Here is a 17,876-nt window from a genome sequence, read left to right on the forward strand (position 1 = left end):
ACAAAGTACACCCTTGCAAAGAGTGCCACCGTGGCTGCCATTAGTGTGATGAAGTACATCTTGAGCTGTTTCCCTGCTTGATTATGATTCAAAGTATTGTATTCTGCAATCAGACACACCATCCCGTGTATGACTTGCCCTTCTGTGCAATATTCAAGAGATGCAAACTAAGAATTCATTTTTCTGGATACTAAAACGAAGAAACGGTCCCGAGTTATAGATAAGGAAGAGTATAGGGCAGTGTGCGTATTGTGAAAAACAAATTACATCAAAGTTACAAAATTATGCATTTCATTTATTGCATATCGAATTTTCTTTAAAAAAATCTACTTATGGTTCAGAGATCACAAACATCTGTATGTAAAACCATACACAGAAAGACAAAACATAAAACACACTCTAAACGAAGTCCGCTTTAGCCTCCACTAACAGATCATTATGCACAGGATTTAATAATATCAATTTCAGTCACATTAAGTCCATATACTAGTGAGGTCCCATAGATATTCAATGCATTTTGTTGGCATTCCAATATAAAACTCACTTTCTCAGGACAATCCCATCAATTGTAATGTAAACCATAAAAAACCTTTTCTTTAAAATCGTAATTAAGTGCTTTCTATATAGGAGATTATACAATTGTTAAAATATTGTTGTACCCTTAGTAAAACCTTCGGCAGATTCCTTGTTTCGCTTATTACGGGGATCACTAAAGGATACTGTCCATTCTTAAGTTAGACACAACTTCATAGAGGTATCAAGGCAAGATCCCAAACATGATCAATTAATATTATAAATAGAGATATAGCCACTCTGCTGATTTCCAAGAGTTGTTCCTACACAAATAATTCCACCTTAGAGACCATAGCATATGGCGTCCAACCATTCATATTCCTGAAGTCCAAAGTCTTGTTCAAACAGAATTATAGACCTCTCCTGATATTTAAGGCGTTTACCACCTTCTTGGTTTAAGTTTGCAGATTTGAGGAGCAGGTAGGTCGCATGAATTGCTGGTTACAGTGAAAGTTATGAGGCAATTTAGGAATGAACGGTGGATTCGGTCAAAGGACCGCACTGTACCTGCAGAGTTTGAAGGATGGCGGCATGGAGAAGAACTTCACTCCCACATCTTGTGAATTTGATGGCATTTTCCATGAGACAACCTTTATCCAGCTTTATGAGCTTGCTCAAGGAGTGAAGCCATGATCTTTATCAACACTGTGTTCACATACTAGTTGTGATGGGGGTTGATAAAAATCTAGAATAAATCCAACATGAATTATTCTTATTTTATCATGCAGCAAGAGAAAATACATTTTGTTTTAGAGTGCCTCCTGTATTTGAAAATTGCTTTAAAGATGCAAATGGAGGAATCGCTCAGTTTCGTGAGTTTAGTAAATAAAGCAATAGCTTGTAGAGACGCAATGATAGGGGGAAGGATAGCTCTAGCCGGTGACATTCCAACAAGCCCTTTTGCACTTTAGCAAGTGTGTCTTCAAAGTTGATTGAACCCCTTTGGCCCAGAGTATTAAAGCCCTCTGAGGTGTCAAGATTCCTGACATCTAATGTCCTTAAGAGCTAGGCCGTCAGCTGGGAGTATTCTGGCACATAGTATAACACTTGGCTTCAACTTTGTTCAGAACAGGACAGCAATCCACAGGCCTTAACTTGGCTCTGGAAACATTGTGATCGTGTAAAAAGGGAAGAAATACAATAATATTCAAATTGAAGATTCAAGGCAAAAGTAAATTGTAGTTACAGTGTTGTTTAATCACACTGAAACCAGTTGATCATTTTGTCAAAAACGCATTGAAGAGCAAACATTTTTATAAAAATATCATCATTGCAGTGTCCAAGAGGGAGCGTGGAAAAGGGGGAGGACAGTGATTCAAGTGAGGTAGTGAGGTAAACAAAGTATGGGTAGTGATGAAATCACAAACATACATTCAGGCATATATTAATCATATGCCAGGAAATCAAAACAATTAGAAATTTATCACAGTACATAACATCTGTACAGGTTTGCCATGTAACACATAATTCCACAGTAAAGTCAGTACTGTTGAAGAGACTGGCATTAACGAAGTGTCGACGTTTCGACCCCTGTGTTTGCGTAGGTTCTTCCAACCCTTACTAACAGGATCTTCCTCTCCTCAGGACAAAGGTGGTGTAAGTGGGGAAGGGGCCGGGCACCGTGAGTGGATATCAGGGGACCTCTCACAAATCAATGGTGGAGGGTCAATGGGCTCAGTGGTTCCCGAAGGACTGAAGGGTCTCTTCAACAGTACTGACTTTACTGTGGAATTATGTGTTGGGCACAGCACTGATGATATTTTTATCAAAATGTTTGTTCTTCAATGCGTTTTTGACAAAATGATCAACTGGTTTCAGTGTGATTAAATAACAATGTGAATACAATTTACTTTTGCCTTGATTCTTCAATTTGAATATTATTGTATTTCTTCCCTTTTGACACAATCACAATGTTTTAATACTGGGACCACCTAATATATGCTGTCTTGTACCCAGGTCCCAGGGATTTTCAGGTTTGCCCTTTATTTTTAATTAACTTGGCTATGAACATCAGCACGAGGTCATGAACAAATACTGCCTTGCCAGGATGGTTCAATGAACATGATGTATGTATTTATGTGGTATATGTATTGCACAAACTTAGCCAAAAGGCAGAAAAGTGCTGAAGGGGGTCAAAGACAATGACAGAGTCAGCAAATGATTTAAGAGTTAGCTGTGTTCTAGGAGAGGAAGTGAACTGTTACTCTAGTGAGATCGAGGGCTCGATTCACAAACTACATTTTGTAGTATGTAAAGTAGTACTACAGTAGTACTACTTACTTACTACAAAATACAATCCAAAAATCTACGGGTGTAGATCTTCAACTTCACTTCACCTACATTTTGAATCAGGAGACCCTTACACATGTAAGGGAACTACTTTGTAGTAAATGTGGAAAGGACCAGGTACACTTCCTGGGAAACTGGGAATACTTAGTACTCAATGGGAGGGATTAGGGAGAAGAAAAGAGGAGCTTGGGGAGGGTTAGGGAATGGTTTAGGGAGGGACAAGCAGTCATTCACAAAAGAGTAAGCCAATTGCTATTCACAAACTGCACTTCTAAAGTTACTATAGCCAAAAAGGACCCGAAACAGTGGTAATGACTCCAGCTCAGAGTTGGGAAAAGTGCAGCAACATATTAAATTCAACATTGTTAAATGTGCTGTAGCTTTTTTTTATTTAGTTCTACGTTAAAAATATATAACATTAATTTACATTATCAATTTACATCAAAATATTTGTACTCATTTTTTAAAGTTTAATTAACGTTTTTTATTACTTTTCCCTACGCTTTACCATAGGGATATCCGGCCCTGATGTAATACATAAAATGTGCAACTATTGGCATCATGTACTTGATAAATATCAATGGGGCTAATCTGAGGCCAAAGGGTAACACTTTGAATTGGTAGCGTTGAGTGTTCACAGAATAATCAACAAGGATGTTTAGGGAGCATGGCGCTGTATAAATATACACTGAAAGAGGAAGACACCTGTAAAAGTGACTACACTTAAGAACATTTTGTAATGTATTTTTTCAGTTTGCCTAGTACTAAGGTGGGCTGCTGGTTATCCGATTTATTTTATACTAATAACTATCTTGAGTGGAAATCCCAATTCCTTTTATATTGTAAGACCATCTGCATGGATCCTGAGGCTCAATGCTCCAGGGTGAGCATGTGTTTTTATTCTCTTTCTTTAGAGGAAGTGCAGAAGTTTTTTTTTTAAGAATGCTAAAGTCTGGCAAAAACGTATGATAGCCAGGACATATTTTCTAGAAGTGATGTTGTGGACGAGAATAAGTGATCTGAGATTTGCCTCTTACTGGCATTGAGAAAGGTTTGGTTAGGAGGTGGAGCGAGTAAGGTCCCCTGATCTGTACTTGCTTCTTGGATTAGGATGCCCCATATCAATTTATGGCACTCGTGGTTTCAGTTCGCAAGTGATTTTCCTAACAGTGGTATCCCTAGTAAGGTTGGGAAAGAATTTGTAAGCCACAAATTTTGAAGAGGCCATCCCGGTTGATGGCTATTTTGATCTGAAGCCTGGAAAAATAAGCTAAACATCAACAATTATACCCTGTTACATTGATACCTGGCTGATTATAGATAAGAGCACATAATCGCCCAACTTCCGGTCCGGTTTCAGTGACCCAAGACCCGTACAGTGCATTAAATAGACAGTAAGCGGGACCCATGTATCATTAGGGCGTGATCTAGCAGGACACACTCCCACACACACACAGAGACACAGCCTCACACACACAGTATGGAAGGACAATGACAGACAGTGCCCCTTCCTGTGGTGTGACTGAGAAGGTGGTACACTAAGCATAGGCTCAGATAACAAAAACGGTGGAGGTATCTAATGAATGGGACATCAGATGGGCTAATGGCAAGTTGACCAGGTGTATGGAAACGCAGTAGAAGGGGGTACAATGGGTAAGAGCAATAGGGTGTCAAAGGGCGCAAAGTGAGCAAACACTACAGTCCCAGAAGGATTAAAAAAGGCCAGGGTTGGTGTCACAGGTGAGGAAGAAAATGCAAAAGGCATAAAGATGTAAAAGAGCCACAGCTGGGTTCACTGCGGTTGGGAAAAACACAGTGTGGATAGCAAGGGAGGCATCAAAAGGGTGTGTGGTTATGAGGACAGTGGTAGGTATATTGCAGAGTATGGCTATTGCGTAGGAAAGATGGCACTAGCCATTGGGTAACAGGGGGAAAGAACAGGAGGTAGAGGAAGTACCAAGTCCGGAAGTATTTTGAGGTTTACAAACGTTGTGAGTTAGGTCAAGATAGAGATGTGTGAAGTATCGAGTGCTGAGCAGGATTCCACTGACATGAGAGGTGGGAGACAGTGAGGACTGCACATATAGTTGCTAGTGGTGAAATTAAAAAGTTGACATGGGTAAGGACAGACAGGAGACATGGGTGAGGGTACAGAGATGATGGGTGAGAGTGCACACATGACAGGGGAGAATCAGCTAGGCATGAGACAACAGTAGCATGTGAGTGGTAACAGGTGACAGTAGACGTTACTGAGTAACCAATTGTGTGGTGTGGCACACAAGAGACAGGTGAGGGGAAGGCAGGGTGTGAGGGCGGGCACGTTTTAAATAAAAAACCACTAAATAAATAAGGCATGTACAGGTGAGAATCGAAAGTGTGGAGTGGAAAAAGTGGTGACAGCGGATGGGGCTCCTTCAGGATAGAAATGTTAAAGTTATACACGTGACAGGTCGGCAAGGGCACATGTGGGATGTGTGTGTGGAGAGTACAGACAGAGGCGAGGGTTCACCGGGAGTAGTGCTGACAAGAGGAAGTGTTGAAGGGGAATCCAGTGGTGACAGTACTGGACTGCAATCCTCTTCCGGGTAGGAGTGGAGTCCTGCAGCCCCTCTCTCTTTTTCTTACCTAGTGCCACCTCGCAGGCTTTCCGTAGCTGAGAGTGGTGTGCCTTCTTCACCTCCTTATCTGCAAGAATGTTCTCCAGGGCGCGGGTCAGGAACATGTTCTTGGTCTTTTTGCTCGCATGCATGGGCGTGGCGGGGCTGCGGTTGCTGGGCTTCTGCCTCCCGCAACCCCGGCCTCCTCCTCCTCCGGCGCCTTGCCTTCGCTCTGTGGCGGCTCCACTCGCACCCGAAAAAGGTGGGTGCTCACTTCCCTTCCGCACACCCTGGGCCATGCCTGGCTGAGCGCACACCGGGGTCAAAGCCTCTGCTGCCCGGGCTACATGGGGCATTAACGGTACACGGAAATGGCCGGCTCTACCATCAGCAGCGACCTGCACTCGCCATGTTGGAAGGTTGCGACGTCACACACACACAGCCCAGTGGCAGCCAGGGATCGCACGGGCCGGGACGGGAGGGGGAGAGCCGAGGAGGAGAGAGGTGAGAAGAGGGAGGGGGGAGAGGAGGCGACGAGAGGAGCCGATAATTAGCGGGGGGGAATGGGGACGAAGGGGGGATGAAGGGGGACGGCGACAATGGCGTGGCTCCTCACCGCACAGCAGTGTGGAGAGGAGAACCCGGGCAGGGTGGAACACAGAGAGTCTACAGTGTGTCTGCTCACGCTGCCTGCACACGCCAGTTGGCCCTCTGATTGGTTAATAAGGAACACCAATGGAGTGTTTATTTGGTAGTTGTCAACGAATCAGAGACCCGACTTGGGCGTGCAGGCAGCGTGATGGGGGGCGTGTTTTGAACTAAGGACGTCACGGAGAGAAAGGACCGAAAAAACACGCCCCCCAATCCGAAAAAGACAGGGCTTAAATTGAAAGACAAACCTCTTCTCCAATGGCTGGCTGCCATTTAGGAAGCCAGCCAATGGAGAAGAGGGGCGGGTTTAAGCCCCACTACTAGAAAACATAAAATCTCACCAGCAAGACTGCGCAAGCGCAGCCTACACTAGCCGGGACCTAAAAACTCTCCTAGGCAGCTTTTCAAGTCGCCTCACTGGAGGACAACTAAGGACATGCTCACTCAACAGAAACTGTAACATGGCCAGAAAGCAACATAAAAGGAAAAAAATAAAATAAACACAGCAGATATCGAAAAGGGAGCAAGGAACTGAGGGCCATATGTAGGTAGCCCAATACCGGTCGGTAACGGCCGAAATTACCGAATTTCGGCCGTTACCGACCGGTATTTAGGGTTTGAGATGTAGGAGGAAGGTTTAAGGATTCGGTAATTACCGATTCCTTAAGGAATCTGTAAAATACCGATTCCTTATTTTAAGGAATCGGTAATTAACGAATCCAAAAGGCTATGTAGGAGGCACTCAAGTGAGTGCCTTCTTGCAATCAGGATTTGTTATTTACCACCAACTACAAGTTGGTGGTAAATAACGAAAACCTTTAAAAAAGCAATTTTGTGCTTTTTTAAAAGTGCCATGTGGCAGACATACATGCCCTTAGGGCATGTATGTCTGCCACATGCGCACACATGCACGATTCAGGGGTGCAACAGGGTGTCAATGTGACACCCTGCCACCCTTGAATATGTGCCCCCTACTACCGATTCGGTATTTACCGAATCGGTAATAGTGAATGGCTTCCAATTCATTCCTATGGGCCTCCAGGCCCATAGGAATGAATGGGAATTACCGAATCAGTAAATACTGATTCTTAAATACCGAATCGTACCGATTCGGTAATATTTGCCGAATTGTATCCTACATACCATTAACTGATTCTAAAATACCGATTCGGTAAAATTCTGTATTTTAGAATCTGTAAATGTAGATTACCTACATATGGCCCTGAGTCCTGTCTACATAGAATTTTGAGCGGAGTTCATCTGTGGGGAAAAAAAGGATCACAAAAGTCATCATGAATGGTTTAAGAAGATTGCCTTTCAAGACTATGAAGGAAGGCTTTCCTACAGTAAACTTGAAAAAAAAAACGCTCAAAAGGACTGAATATTCCAGTCAGATTAGTCTGTACAATTCACATGGAAGGGGTATTGGGAGTTTTTTAAGGGCACAGAGAAAATGCATTTGGCTAGACATTTCTTGGTATATTTTTCTCTAAAACACACCTTGAAAATTGTGCAGTTGATACTTCGGATGAAAAACGTCTATCTTATCTGAAAGATGCTGGATCCCTGACAAAATGTTAGTATAATCTCAAAAACAATGTGGAGACTTTGCAAAGAGTTTGGAATCAGATTTCTGCCCCCTTCTGTATATCTACATTGTCAAGCACGCCCCAACTACTGCAACATCGCCAGTCCATTCCAAATATGTTACCTTCCACTACCTCAACACCCCCACTTTGTTATTGCCTACGCCTCAACACTTGAAAACACTAGTTTTCCTAACACTACTCTTTACACGTACCCTAACATGATACTATCAATGTAATTGTAAACAATGTAAAAGATAGCGATGTAGCTGTAGAGTGCAATGAAAATTAATGCAAAGGCATGATGAAATAATCGAGATAAAATAAAAGACACCCATCAGCATCATTCTTATTCCAAAAATATTCACATCTCTTGCAAGGTCAAGTAGATTGATAGAGAAGACCAGTGATTACAATCGGAATGAATTATTCTGCCCACAGCTCTAAAAAAAATGTTAAAGACGTCAATCTATATATATAAAAACGAATGTCTGTCTGTCTGTCTGTCTGTTTGTCCTTTATGCATTACTACACCATTCATCCGATCCCCATGAAACTTTGGGAAGTTGTTGAGTACACTCCCATGAAGGTTTCTGGCATAAATTCTTTTTAAATATCGGCCCCCCAGGTCCCTCATAATCTTTCGAAAACTGATGTAAGCACCAGACGGAAAACAACAAATCGTGTATCCACAAGCACTCGAATAAATAAATAGAAATAAAACACCATTCATTCGATCACCAGGAAACTTTGGGAAGTTGTTGAGTACACTCCTGCGAAGGTTTATGGCATACATTTTTTTTAAATATCGGCCCCCCAGGGCCCTCATAATCTTTCGAATACTGATGTACGCACAAGATAGAAAAACAAAAAATTGTGTATCCACAAGCACTCAAATAAATAAATAGAATTAAAACAGCATTCATCCGATCGCCAGGAAACTTTGGGAAGTTGTTGAGTACACTCCCGCAAAGGTTTCTGGCTTAATTTTTTTTTAAATATCGCCCCCCCAGGGCCCTCATAATCTTTCGAAAACTGATGTACGCACCAGACGGAAAAACAAAAAATCGTGCATCCACAAGCACTTGAATAAATAAATAGAATTAAAACGACACTTTGAAATGTTTTCCATATTAAAGTGAATACGTTTCAATAAAAATGACACACTGTAAATTAAACGTTATTATAACGAGTTTCCTTGAATTTCCTTTCTTCTGAGATCGCAGCAACACACAACGGGTAAGCTAGTACGCCTATAAACAAGGAATAATGATTGCAAAATGAGTCATTTTGAGAATATGGAATAGAAGTACACTCCTAACGAGGATCAGACAATTTGAGAAGGTTTTATATAAAAAGGGAACGCCTGCTATATAAAAAAAAATTTAACAGTATATGCAGTGATCTGCACCTTACACAATGCTTGGAGAGGTGTATTTTTGTTTAGCCTCCCCAACTTTTTTTCTATTTGTTCTCCATCTCATTTACTTTATGTGAAATCATCGTCTACCACTTTTTCTCGGTATCAGTTGGTAAAAGTTCTACATATAAAACGTACATAGTATAAATGTGTAGTATCATTATTGCATACTATAGACTAGGTGTCCGATGTAATACTACACAATACATACATTTTGTAATTATAGTGTAAGGTTGATGTTTACTATCTGTTTGTTTATGTAAAACTTATGTCTGATTATTTTTTCGAAAAGAAATGGTTTAAAAACCTTGCTCTGGTCGAAGAGAAAATGTAAAAATCACTAAATATTGTGAGTGAATTAGAAGAAAACATGCATTTCAGAAATTATAACATCTTAGCCGAGAATAAATACAATCAGAAAACATCATTCACATTGCTGCCTTTTATTAAAAATAGAAAGAATGAGACAAACCTGGAACAATTCTGATGCCTCACAGTTGAAAACCCGACATTTACATATTTAAAAGAAAATAAAGAGAAGACAATTTGTTCAAGCTAAAACAAATGGCTCCTTGTTGTTGTTTCAGATACAAGACACTATAGACTAGTACCATATAAGACTCCATCCACCTCATGCATGAAAATGTAAGACTGATCGGATTCACTGAAAGCTTTTAAATTTAGGAAGGTGTTTAAATCTTGATAGGGCCATTCAGACTTTCATCCTTCCTGGGTTAATAAAACGAGTACTCCAAGAAAGCTAATAATAAAATCTCTTATTTACAACACTCGTTTTTCATTAGGCATCTAATCGAGAGTCTACACTATGCTATCTAATAGATGTGGAAGGACAGAACACCTAACAGAAAGTTGAATGTCCTTATTGTAGAGATGCCACATGTTTTGAAGTGTCTATTCTTGGGGTGTGGAGGCTTTAGGCTTTTCTTATGGAAGTGATATCCCTCTTTCCTTAACCACACCCCTTGCCAAATTTAAGATGTGTCTTCTTAACAAAACCCTGCATTCAAGAAGGAGGAACCTGCTAGCCATGAGGAAAAACCCAAAAGTATAAAATCCTTCCTTAGTAATATACGGGACCATTATAACGGACTGGTGGAAATGAAATTAAGATAAAGGTCCAGAGCGAAAACAGGCCCTGGTATACAGGAGCCGGACTGCAAAAAGAAGCAGGGCTTGGACGTGGTCAACGGGCATGTACTGGGCAGTTTACAGGTTACCATAGAGTTGCAGCGGCAAGGCCTTAAGGATCTTTACTGCTATGTATGGAGGTAATGAAGCAGCAAAATGAACAATTGATGGACAGAATGCAGAACAATGTCATACATTCACCCCAGTACAGAGATCTGGGCCTAAATCCATAGTTTTTTTGCTCACCATGCCATTCCAGTTTGGACCCAGCCATATGCAAATCAGTCTTGATCCTGCGCCCAATGGGAACAGTCCAGCCCGAACTGCCAGGCCAGGTCCTCCCTGGACTGGAAACAAGCATCCTAGGATCGGTTTGGGACTTTCTGCCCTCATCAGCCAGGATAGCTTGACTCCAGGGGCAAGGAGAGCACATGACCCACATCTGGGCATACCTGTCCCATTCGGAGTGACAAATGCAAAAAGAACAATTGATGGATAGAATGCAGAACAATGTTATAAATTCACCCCAATACAGAGATCTGGGCCTAAATCCATAGCTTTTTTGCTCACCATGCCATTCCAGTTTAGATCCAGCCATATGCAAATCACTTTTGACCCTGCGCCCAATGGGAACAGTCCAGCCTGAACTGCCAGGCCAGGTCCTCCCTGGACTGGAAACAAGCATAGAAGGACCGGTTACGGGCTTTAAGCCCACATCAGCCAGGATAGCTTTACTCCAGTGGCATGGAGAGCACAGGACCCACGTCTGGGCATTCGTATGGTGCCCATGGGGCACAGGGTCAGGACTGATTTGCATATGGCTGGGTCCAAACTGGGGTGGCGTGTTGGGCAAAAAAACAATGGATTTAACCCAGATATTTTGACTGGGGAAGAATGTTTGCATTGTCAGCATTCTGTCCATCATTTGTTTGCTGTAACACTTTTCGCCCTAAGTGAGATGGGTATGCCAGACGTTGGTCCCTTGCTCACTGTGCCATGGATTCAAGCTAGCCTTGCTGAAGAAGGGTGACATACCCTGAAACCAGTCCCAGGATGCTTGTTTCCAGTCCAGGGAGGGCCTGGCCTGGCAGTTCGGTCTGGACTGTTCCCATGTGGCACAGGGTCAGGGCTGATTTGCATATGGCTGGGTCCAAACTGGGGTGGTGTGGTGGGCAAAAGAACGATGGATTTAACCCAGATCTTTTGACTGGGGGAGAATGTTTGTATTGTCAGCATTCTGTCCATCATTTGTTTGATGTAACACGGTAATGAAGCAGTACCTGGCAGAAGTGGCCTCTCTCATGGAGTTTGTTTGGGTGAAAGGATTAGAAGATTGTTGCAAGGCAATATATTACTATAAATCCCCAGTTGCCACCTTGGGTGCTACAAATAGACTAGACATGGTGAGTGGAATCCAGATCATCAGGCCTTTAAGCAAGTGCCCATCTGCCACCACACACCACCCAATTTACTACTGCTGCCAGTGTGATGTTTCCTGTGCTTTTTAATTAAGGTATAACACTCACTGTGTCCAGCATGCTGTTAAACTCTGACATCTCCACTTGTAAGCACACTGAGGCATTGCACCCATTTCTCCCAGTTGGTACCTATCTCAGAAAAGAATACTTCCTGTACGGTTGAAACAATTTTCACTGTGTTAAGGACCCTAGTTGTCCTATTAAAGTAAGTCGCCAACAAGTTTTTCTTAAAGAGCTAAATTTCTTTTTATTTTGACATGCTTGGAATACATGTCAAAATAGCTGTATTCCTGCCCTCCTTCAGTAATCTAAAGATAATGAAAATATCTTAGTGAAAACTCTTGGAGAAGGTCAATGGGATCATCGAAGTATGGTTTGCTGCTTGCCTCTGCTCTGCAAGTTCTCTTTACAGAGGCTTTCTTTGACAGGCGGTCCGTGAGACCATGCATACCGTTTGTAGATGGCCTGTAACATATTGATTTATAAGTACATCACTTATTGTGGAAAATAATGTCGTAAAACTGACCAACTCATTATTCAGGAAACATCTAGGTACAAAGTCATTCTACTGGCAACAATAAGATGATGACCCTAAAATGCCTTTGTTGAAAGATGGAAGGAGAGTGATGAAATTACAAGACCTTTAAGATGTATATGGCTCATTATGCTATGAAATTGTCCCAGAATGCAAGAATGTAATATTTGTAGCATACACATTTACACACAGGTCAAGTTTAGCTGAGGCACTAGAGAGCAACGATGATGGGACAGAGAGTGAGAGGATAGCTTTGAAATTGCAAATACGCTATGGAGCCAGTAATGTCGGGTTGGAGCATGAGGGAGATGATAGATGGGTGTTCGTTAAGTCAAGGTAACAGCGAATAGGGGATAGTATCTAATGAGTGGAACAATGATGTGAGATACATCACTTTGATGCGTATTGTAAAGAATAGTTTACGTTTATCTTTACAGGACGAAAGTCTCATAGGGACTGCTGTAGGCCCAAAGAATGTGGACTGGCACCTTCCAAAAATATGCATTTGAGAAAAATAAGACCTCCTTAGCTTTTCTTATAAGTAAAATCCTACTTGGACCACCAGCAGCCGCTACAAATTTGACCTGAATTAACATATGTGGACTTGTCATCAAGTTATTTTCAGCACCATCAAGTTATCACATACATATCTAATATACATCTGTCGGAGAAAGAAGGTGGTGTGAACATCAGAGTCTGTTCAATCTGTTTCAAATCTCAGTAGAGACGACGACCATTTCCATGGACGTTAAGGCGGTGGAAAGGCTGCTGTCACAGGAGGAGGCAGCAGATGGCGCACCAGAGGAAGCCCGGAGAGAAGCCTAGCACTCAAAATCCAAGAGGTTCACAACAGCTTGCGGACTCACTCCTGCCGATTAGGGCCAGTGCAGTACTCATTCATATCTCCTAAGAAGGTGGAAGTAAACAGGATGTTGCCGGATGTATGACGAACTGACATGGCCCACCACCTAATCCTTTGGACAATGATGGTGCTCAGTGAAACTGAAATTGGCTATGAAAAAGAGGTGTACTAAGAAGGTCAGGGAGATACCCAGGCCTTCTCAGCTGAGCGCCCAATTTGTTAGTCCCCAGTCTCCTGTACTGCAGGCAGGGGCGGCTCTAGGCTCATGGTGGCCCTGGGCAGGGAGCATAGGTAGGGGGCCCAGGAAGAGGGGGTCCTGGCTGGGCGGAGTACAGAGGCCAGTGAAGAGGGGGGGGGGGTCAGGGTGTTTGGAAGTGGAACAGAGCTGGAGGCCGCCAGATCCCTGCCAGGGGACGCCACGTAAATATGTATCCATCCTCAGAGGATTATTATATTACGGATATATATTGGTGTGGTGGCCCCTGGGGTTTGGTGGCCCTGTGCAGGTGCACAGCGTGCACATGCCCAAGGCCGCCCCTGCTGCAGGCCACGCGTGGCCTCGGGAGCACTGGGGCAACATTTCTCAAGTTGTTAAAAAATGTGGTAATCGCATTAGCACACATCCACAGCATTGTACTCATTTGCAGTAATGTCACATTTTTAAAGTGCAGTAATAAATACCGCAATAGCGGTATTTATTACCTAGCATTTTTAAATGTTCATCTGAATTTGTGATGGAAACAATAACGATGAGAGGTAGCATGGATGCTTACACAATCTTCTTCGTCCACCAAGGCCTCGTGCTCCAGAAGTAATCTGACCGCTTTCTCGTGTCCAGCCCCAGCTGCCCAGTGCAAGGCCGTCCGATCTGTCTGAAACAGAGGCAAAGAAAACAGGACCAGTGAGGGGAAACCGGTATAATCACTATACGGACACAGAGCACGAGATGAGATCAAAACAATAAATACACCATTCTTAAGGTTTTAAATTAAAGAGGCTTTTCCAGGGCCTGAGAAAAAACATTTATCGAAACTTCATTTCGAAACTTCATTTTTTGTGGTCTGGTCTGGAGGTCCCCGAACTGACTGTAGGGTCTACCAATGCAATTTCCACAGCAGTTAAATGGCATTCCATGACATGACCCCGACGACACCATACACAGAGATGGGGCACATGCAGGGAGAGGGTTTTCAGAAGTGGGTACAACTGAGCACCTGTGGCAGGAAGAGCTCCAAACGCAGGTGTTTCAAGAAACGGAAAAGTCACGTTTTTAAACCCATTATCACGAAATACTCTGGCATAGCTTTCCTGGGTGCTCATTTTGTTCTGAGAAAACATTACGTTCTCGACATTTATTTTAATGTTTTTTGTTGTTACAATCTACTATAATAAAGCAAGTATTGGAAAAGCCAATGACTGTGCTGGCTGCCAGTGCTTGTTTTGTTATATTTTTGGCAAAACAGTACTGTTCGGAAAGAAGCCAGTCCTCTTCAATTAAAAAAAAGGCAAACAAAAAATTTGTTTTTTGGACTCTGAAGGCACACACTGCCTGCCGCAGTAGTGCCTGGCAGTAAAGGAAACAACTTGCTTTTTTGTCTGTATGTGCTCCTTGTGAAAGGGCCAAATGTCGTAACTCACACTGAAGTCAGTCAAAGGCTGAAGTGGACTGACCACTGTCCCATGCTGCAGAGGCCAGAAATAAACGGTGAATGGCACAATAACAGACCGGTGAATGATGCGGACTGGCTGAAAGTCCCTGTAGGTAAGTATGTTATACATATAATTTTCGTAAATCAAAAGGTCTTGGCTGCACCTCAGACCTAACCATATGTCCTAAAAGCACTTCAAACGCCACAATCGTGCTTTGCGCTTTCTCCTGCTTTTGCTGTGTTTACATCTTGCTTGCTAAGATTTTTGACTGGTCTGAATTTGCCATATGCATTCTAAAACGTAAGGCGTGTGCAACCATAAACGTTTAAAATTATCAGAAGAGCAAGCAGCTACGATGGAGTCCCAAAGCAAACATCTATACTGGAATGATCCTCAAAGCAATAATACATAACAAATATACACCTACGACCCATCGAGCCATCTTAGAATCAGTAAAAACCACAAGGTCAAATGTCCCAATCAAAAGCCAGACCACCCACCTCAAAGTCAGCATTGAATATCTTAGTATTGCGTATTGTTATTGTTATTGTTATTTTTGATTTATAACGCGCTCAATCACCTACAGGCCTCTAAGCGCTTGGGAATCGATGGTAAACAACAACTTTGACAATACCATGGTCTTGGACTGCCGGCCACCTCCCCCCTTTAACACTGACTGAATTACCCAATTCAACCAGACAACACATGGGGGTCTTTGGAAGTCAAGGGGGGGTACAGGGCCCCCCCCCCTGGCCGTATTTATTAAAATATAAAACAAATCAAAAATTTTAATCAAATAAACATTTCTGACAATTATTAAAATGCACACTTTTCAGAAGATTAGATTGACATCCGTTTCGACATGGTATGATGGGCTAACCTTAACAAATAGCTAGTACAGCGTGTTTCCTAACGTAATCTAATCATCCTGAAAATTAAACTGCATTCTAATATTTTTAATAAAGTCCTACGGCAAGGTCGCCAACCGGTGTCAGATCCTTTTACAGCTGCGCTCTCACGTTGAAGATGCGCATGCGCAACCCAGGGCACGTTACACCCACGTGCGCTCCCTGAACTCCATTTAACCATAACAGGAGGGCCCAGACACTCGCGCACCTTAGTGACGTCATAGTGTTGTGAGGGGTGGCTACCAGCCTGAGGAAAGCGTAGACTCCCTCCCCCGCACCCTTTAAAACGGGATATCATATCCTGCCCCTGAAGTTCTGAGAGAGACCAATGGCCCCTCCCGCGGGCGGCCCCTTTCGTGAATGGGTCCGCCCCCCCGTAAGGACCATAAAATGCTGCTCACCGATTAATGACCTTACCGCCAGACACACATAATAAATACGACATTGCTATTCTAAAAGGAAAAAAGGCCTAAGGAGAAAAATTGTTAATACACAGCAAAGCACAAAACATATACATATACAGATACTCCTGTAAGCGGGAAAAAGGCCTAAGGAGAGAATTACCTAATATATCATGGCACTGCACAAAATATTTACATCTGTTCTACCTTTCAGTAAACAGGAAATTCAAGGCCTGCTTGATCAAGCCCCCTAAACCTATAGTCCGGCACATTGACAAACCTGATACTTACCATTTGCCAGGCCCCAAAGTCTGCTAACAAGGGATGGAGGGTGGGGAAAATTACACGGCCCCACGGTGGGGCGAGGAGCGAGCCTGGGAGCGCGGGCACAAAGAGGCCGCTTCCCGCGCTCCCCAGGCTTTTAACCCTTTCGCTGCAGCGACCCCGCCCCCTCGCCCCGGAAGCACACCAGTACTTCCGGGGCGAGGGCGCGGGGCAAGCGGCCCCGAAAGGGACGGGGTGTGGGAGGGGCCGGGCCCCGCCATGCTTGCGTGGGGGCCTATTGGCCCCCCCTTGTATCATGGTCTTGGACTGCCGGCCACCTCCCCCCTTTAACACTGACTGAATTACCCAATTCAACCAGACAACACATGGGGGTCTTTGGAAGTCAAGGGGGGGTACAGGGCCCCCCCCCTGGCCGTATTTATTAAAATATAAAACAAATCAAAAATTTTAATCAAATAAACATTTCTGACAATTATTAAAATGCACACTTTTCAGAAGATTAGATTGACATCCGTTTCGACATGGTATGATGGGCTAACCTTAACAAATAGCTAGTACAGCGTGTTTCCTAACGTAATCTAATCATCCTGAAAATTAAACTGCATTCTAATATTTTTAATAAAGTCCTACGGCAAGGTCGCCAACCGGTGTCAGATCCTTTTACAGCTGCGCTCTCACGTTGAAGATGCGCATGCGCAACCCAGGGCACGTTACACCCACGTGCGCTCCCTGAACTCCATTTAACCATAACAGGAGGGCCCAGACACTCGCGCACCTTAGTGACGTCATAGTGTTGTGAGGGGTGGCTACCAGCCTGAGGAAAGCGTAGACTCCCTCCCCCGCACCCTTTAAAACGGGATATCATATCCTGCCCCTGAAGTTCTGAGAGAGACCAATGGCCCCTCCCGCGGGTGGCCCCTTTCGTGAATGGGTCCGCCCCCCCGTAAGGACCTTAAAATGCTGCTCACCGATTAATGACCTTACCGCCACAGGCCAGGTAGTTGACCGACTATCTGGCCCCCCCCAACCTAGGTCATATCTTCCTAATCAAGAAACCCTCTACCCCTGCTAGTTTGTTCCCTATCCTTAGGACATTCCTTGACTGTCAGCTGGACCCCCCACCATGAGTAGAGACAACCCCTCCAATAATCGTCCCCTCTTTATTATCAGCCGACTGGCAATTACTGTGTTTGAACTAATTTCTCAAACCAAGTGCTGATCCTCTTTATCGAGTGATTCTTCACCGAGTGACTCCGTGCACTCGCCTAGTCCCACCCCCCTTGTACGTGCAGCCTGGGGAAAAAACTGCCCCCTTATGGTGCAGTCTGAGTCCTACCATCGTTACCCCATGTCCTATAATGCATGAGGGTGTGGGGGCACGCCTAACGAGGATCCCTGCAGATGCTGTGACCGGAGGTGTCCTGGTACTATCATTCTACCCCTCCCACTGGCATACTGTACAGTCTGCTAACCATCCACACCTAGCCACTAC

At 43.6% G+C, this 17,876-nt stretch overlaps 1 protein-coding gene across 3 annotated transcripts in view; it reads right to left on the reverse strand.

The window, feature by feature from the left end:
• The window catches only part of ANKDD1A (ankyrin repeat and death domain containing 1A), a 335,216-nt gene that overhangs the window by 185,058 nt on the left and 132,282 nt on the right, over positions 1 to 17,876 (reverse strand). For 2 of the 3 annotated variants that reach the window (XM_078683094.1, XM_078683093.1), the window contains exon 3: positions 13,914 to 14,012. In XM_078683094.1, coding sequence (XP_078539220.1) covers positions 13,914 to 14,012 — 99 coding nt within the window. The remainder of the gene's footprint in view (positions 1 to 13,913; positions 14,013 to 17,876) is intronic. The other variant, XM_078683095.1, reaches the window with a different exon arrangement.

This window comes from Lissotriton helveticus, chromosome 3_1 (assembly GCF_964261635.1).
Source record: "Lissotriton helveticus chromosome 3_1, aLisHel1.1, whole genome shotgun sequence".
In the NCBI taxonomy this organism is placed as follows: domain Eukaryota; kingdom Metazoa; phylum Chordata; class Amphibia; order Caudata; family Salamandridae; genus Lissotriton; species Lissotriton helveticus.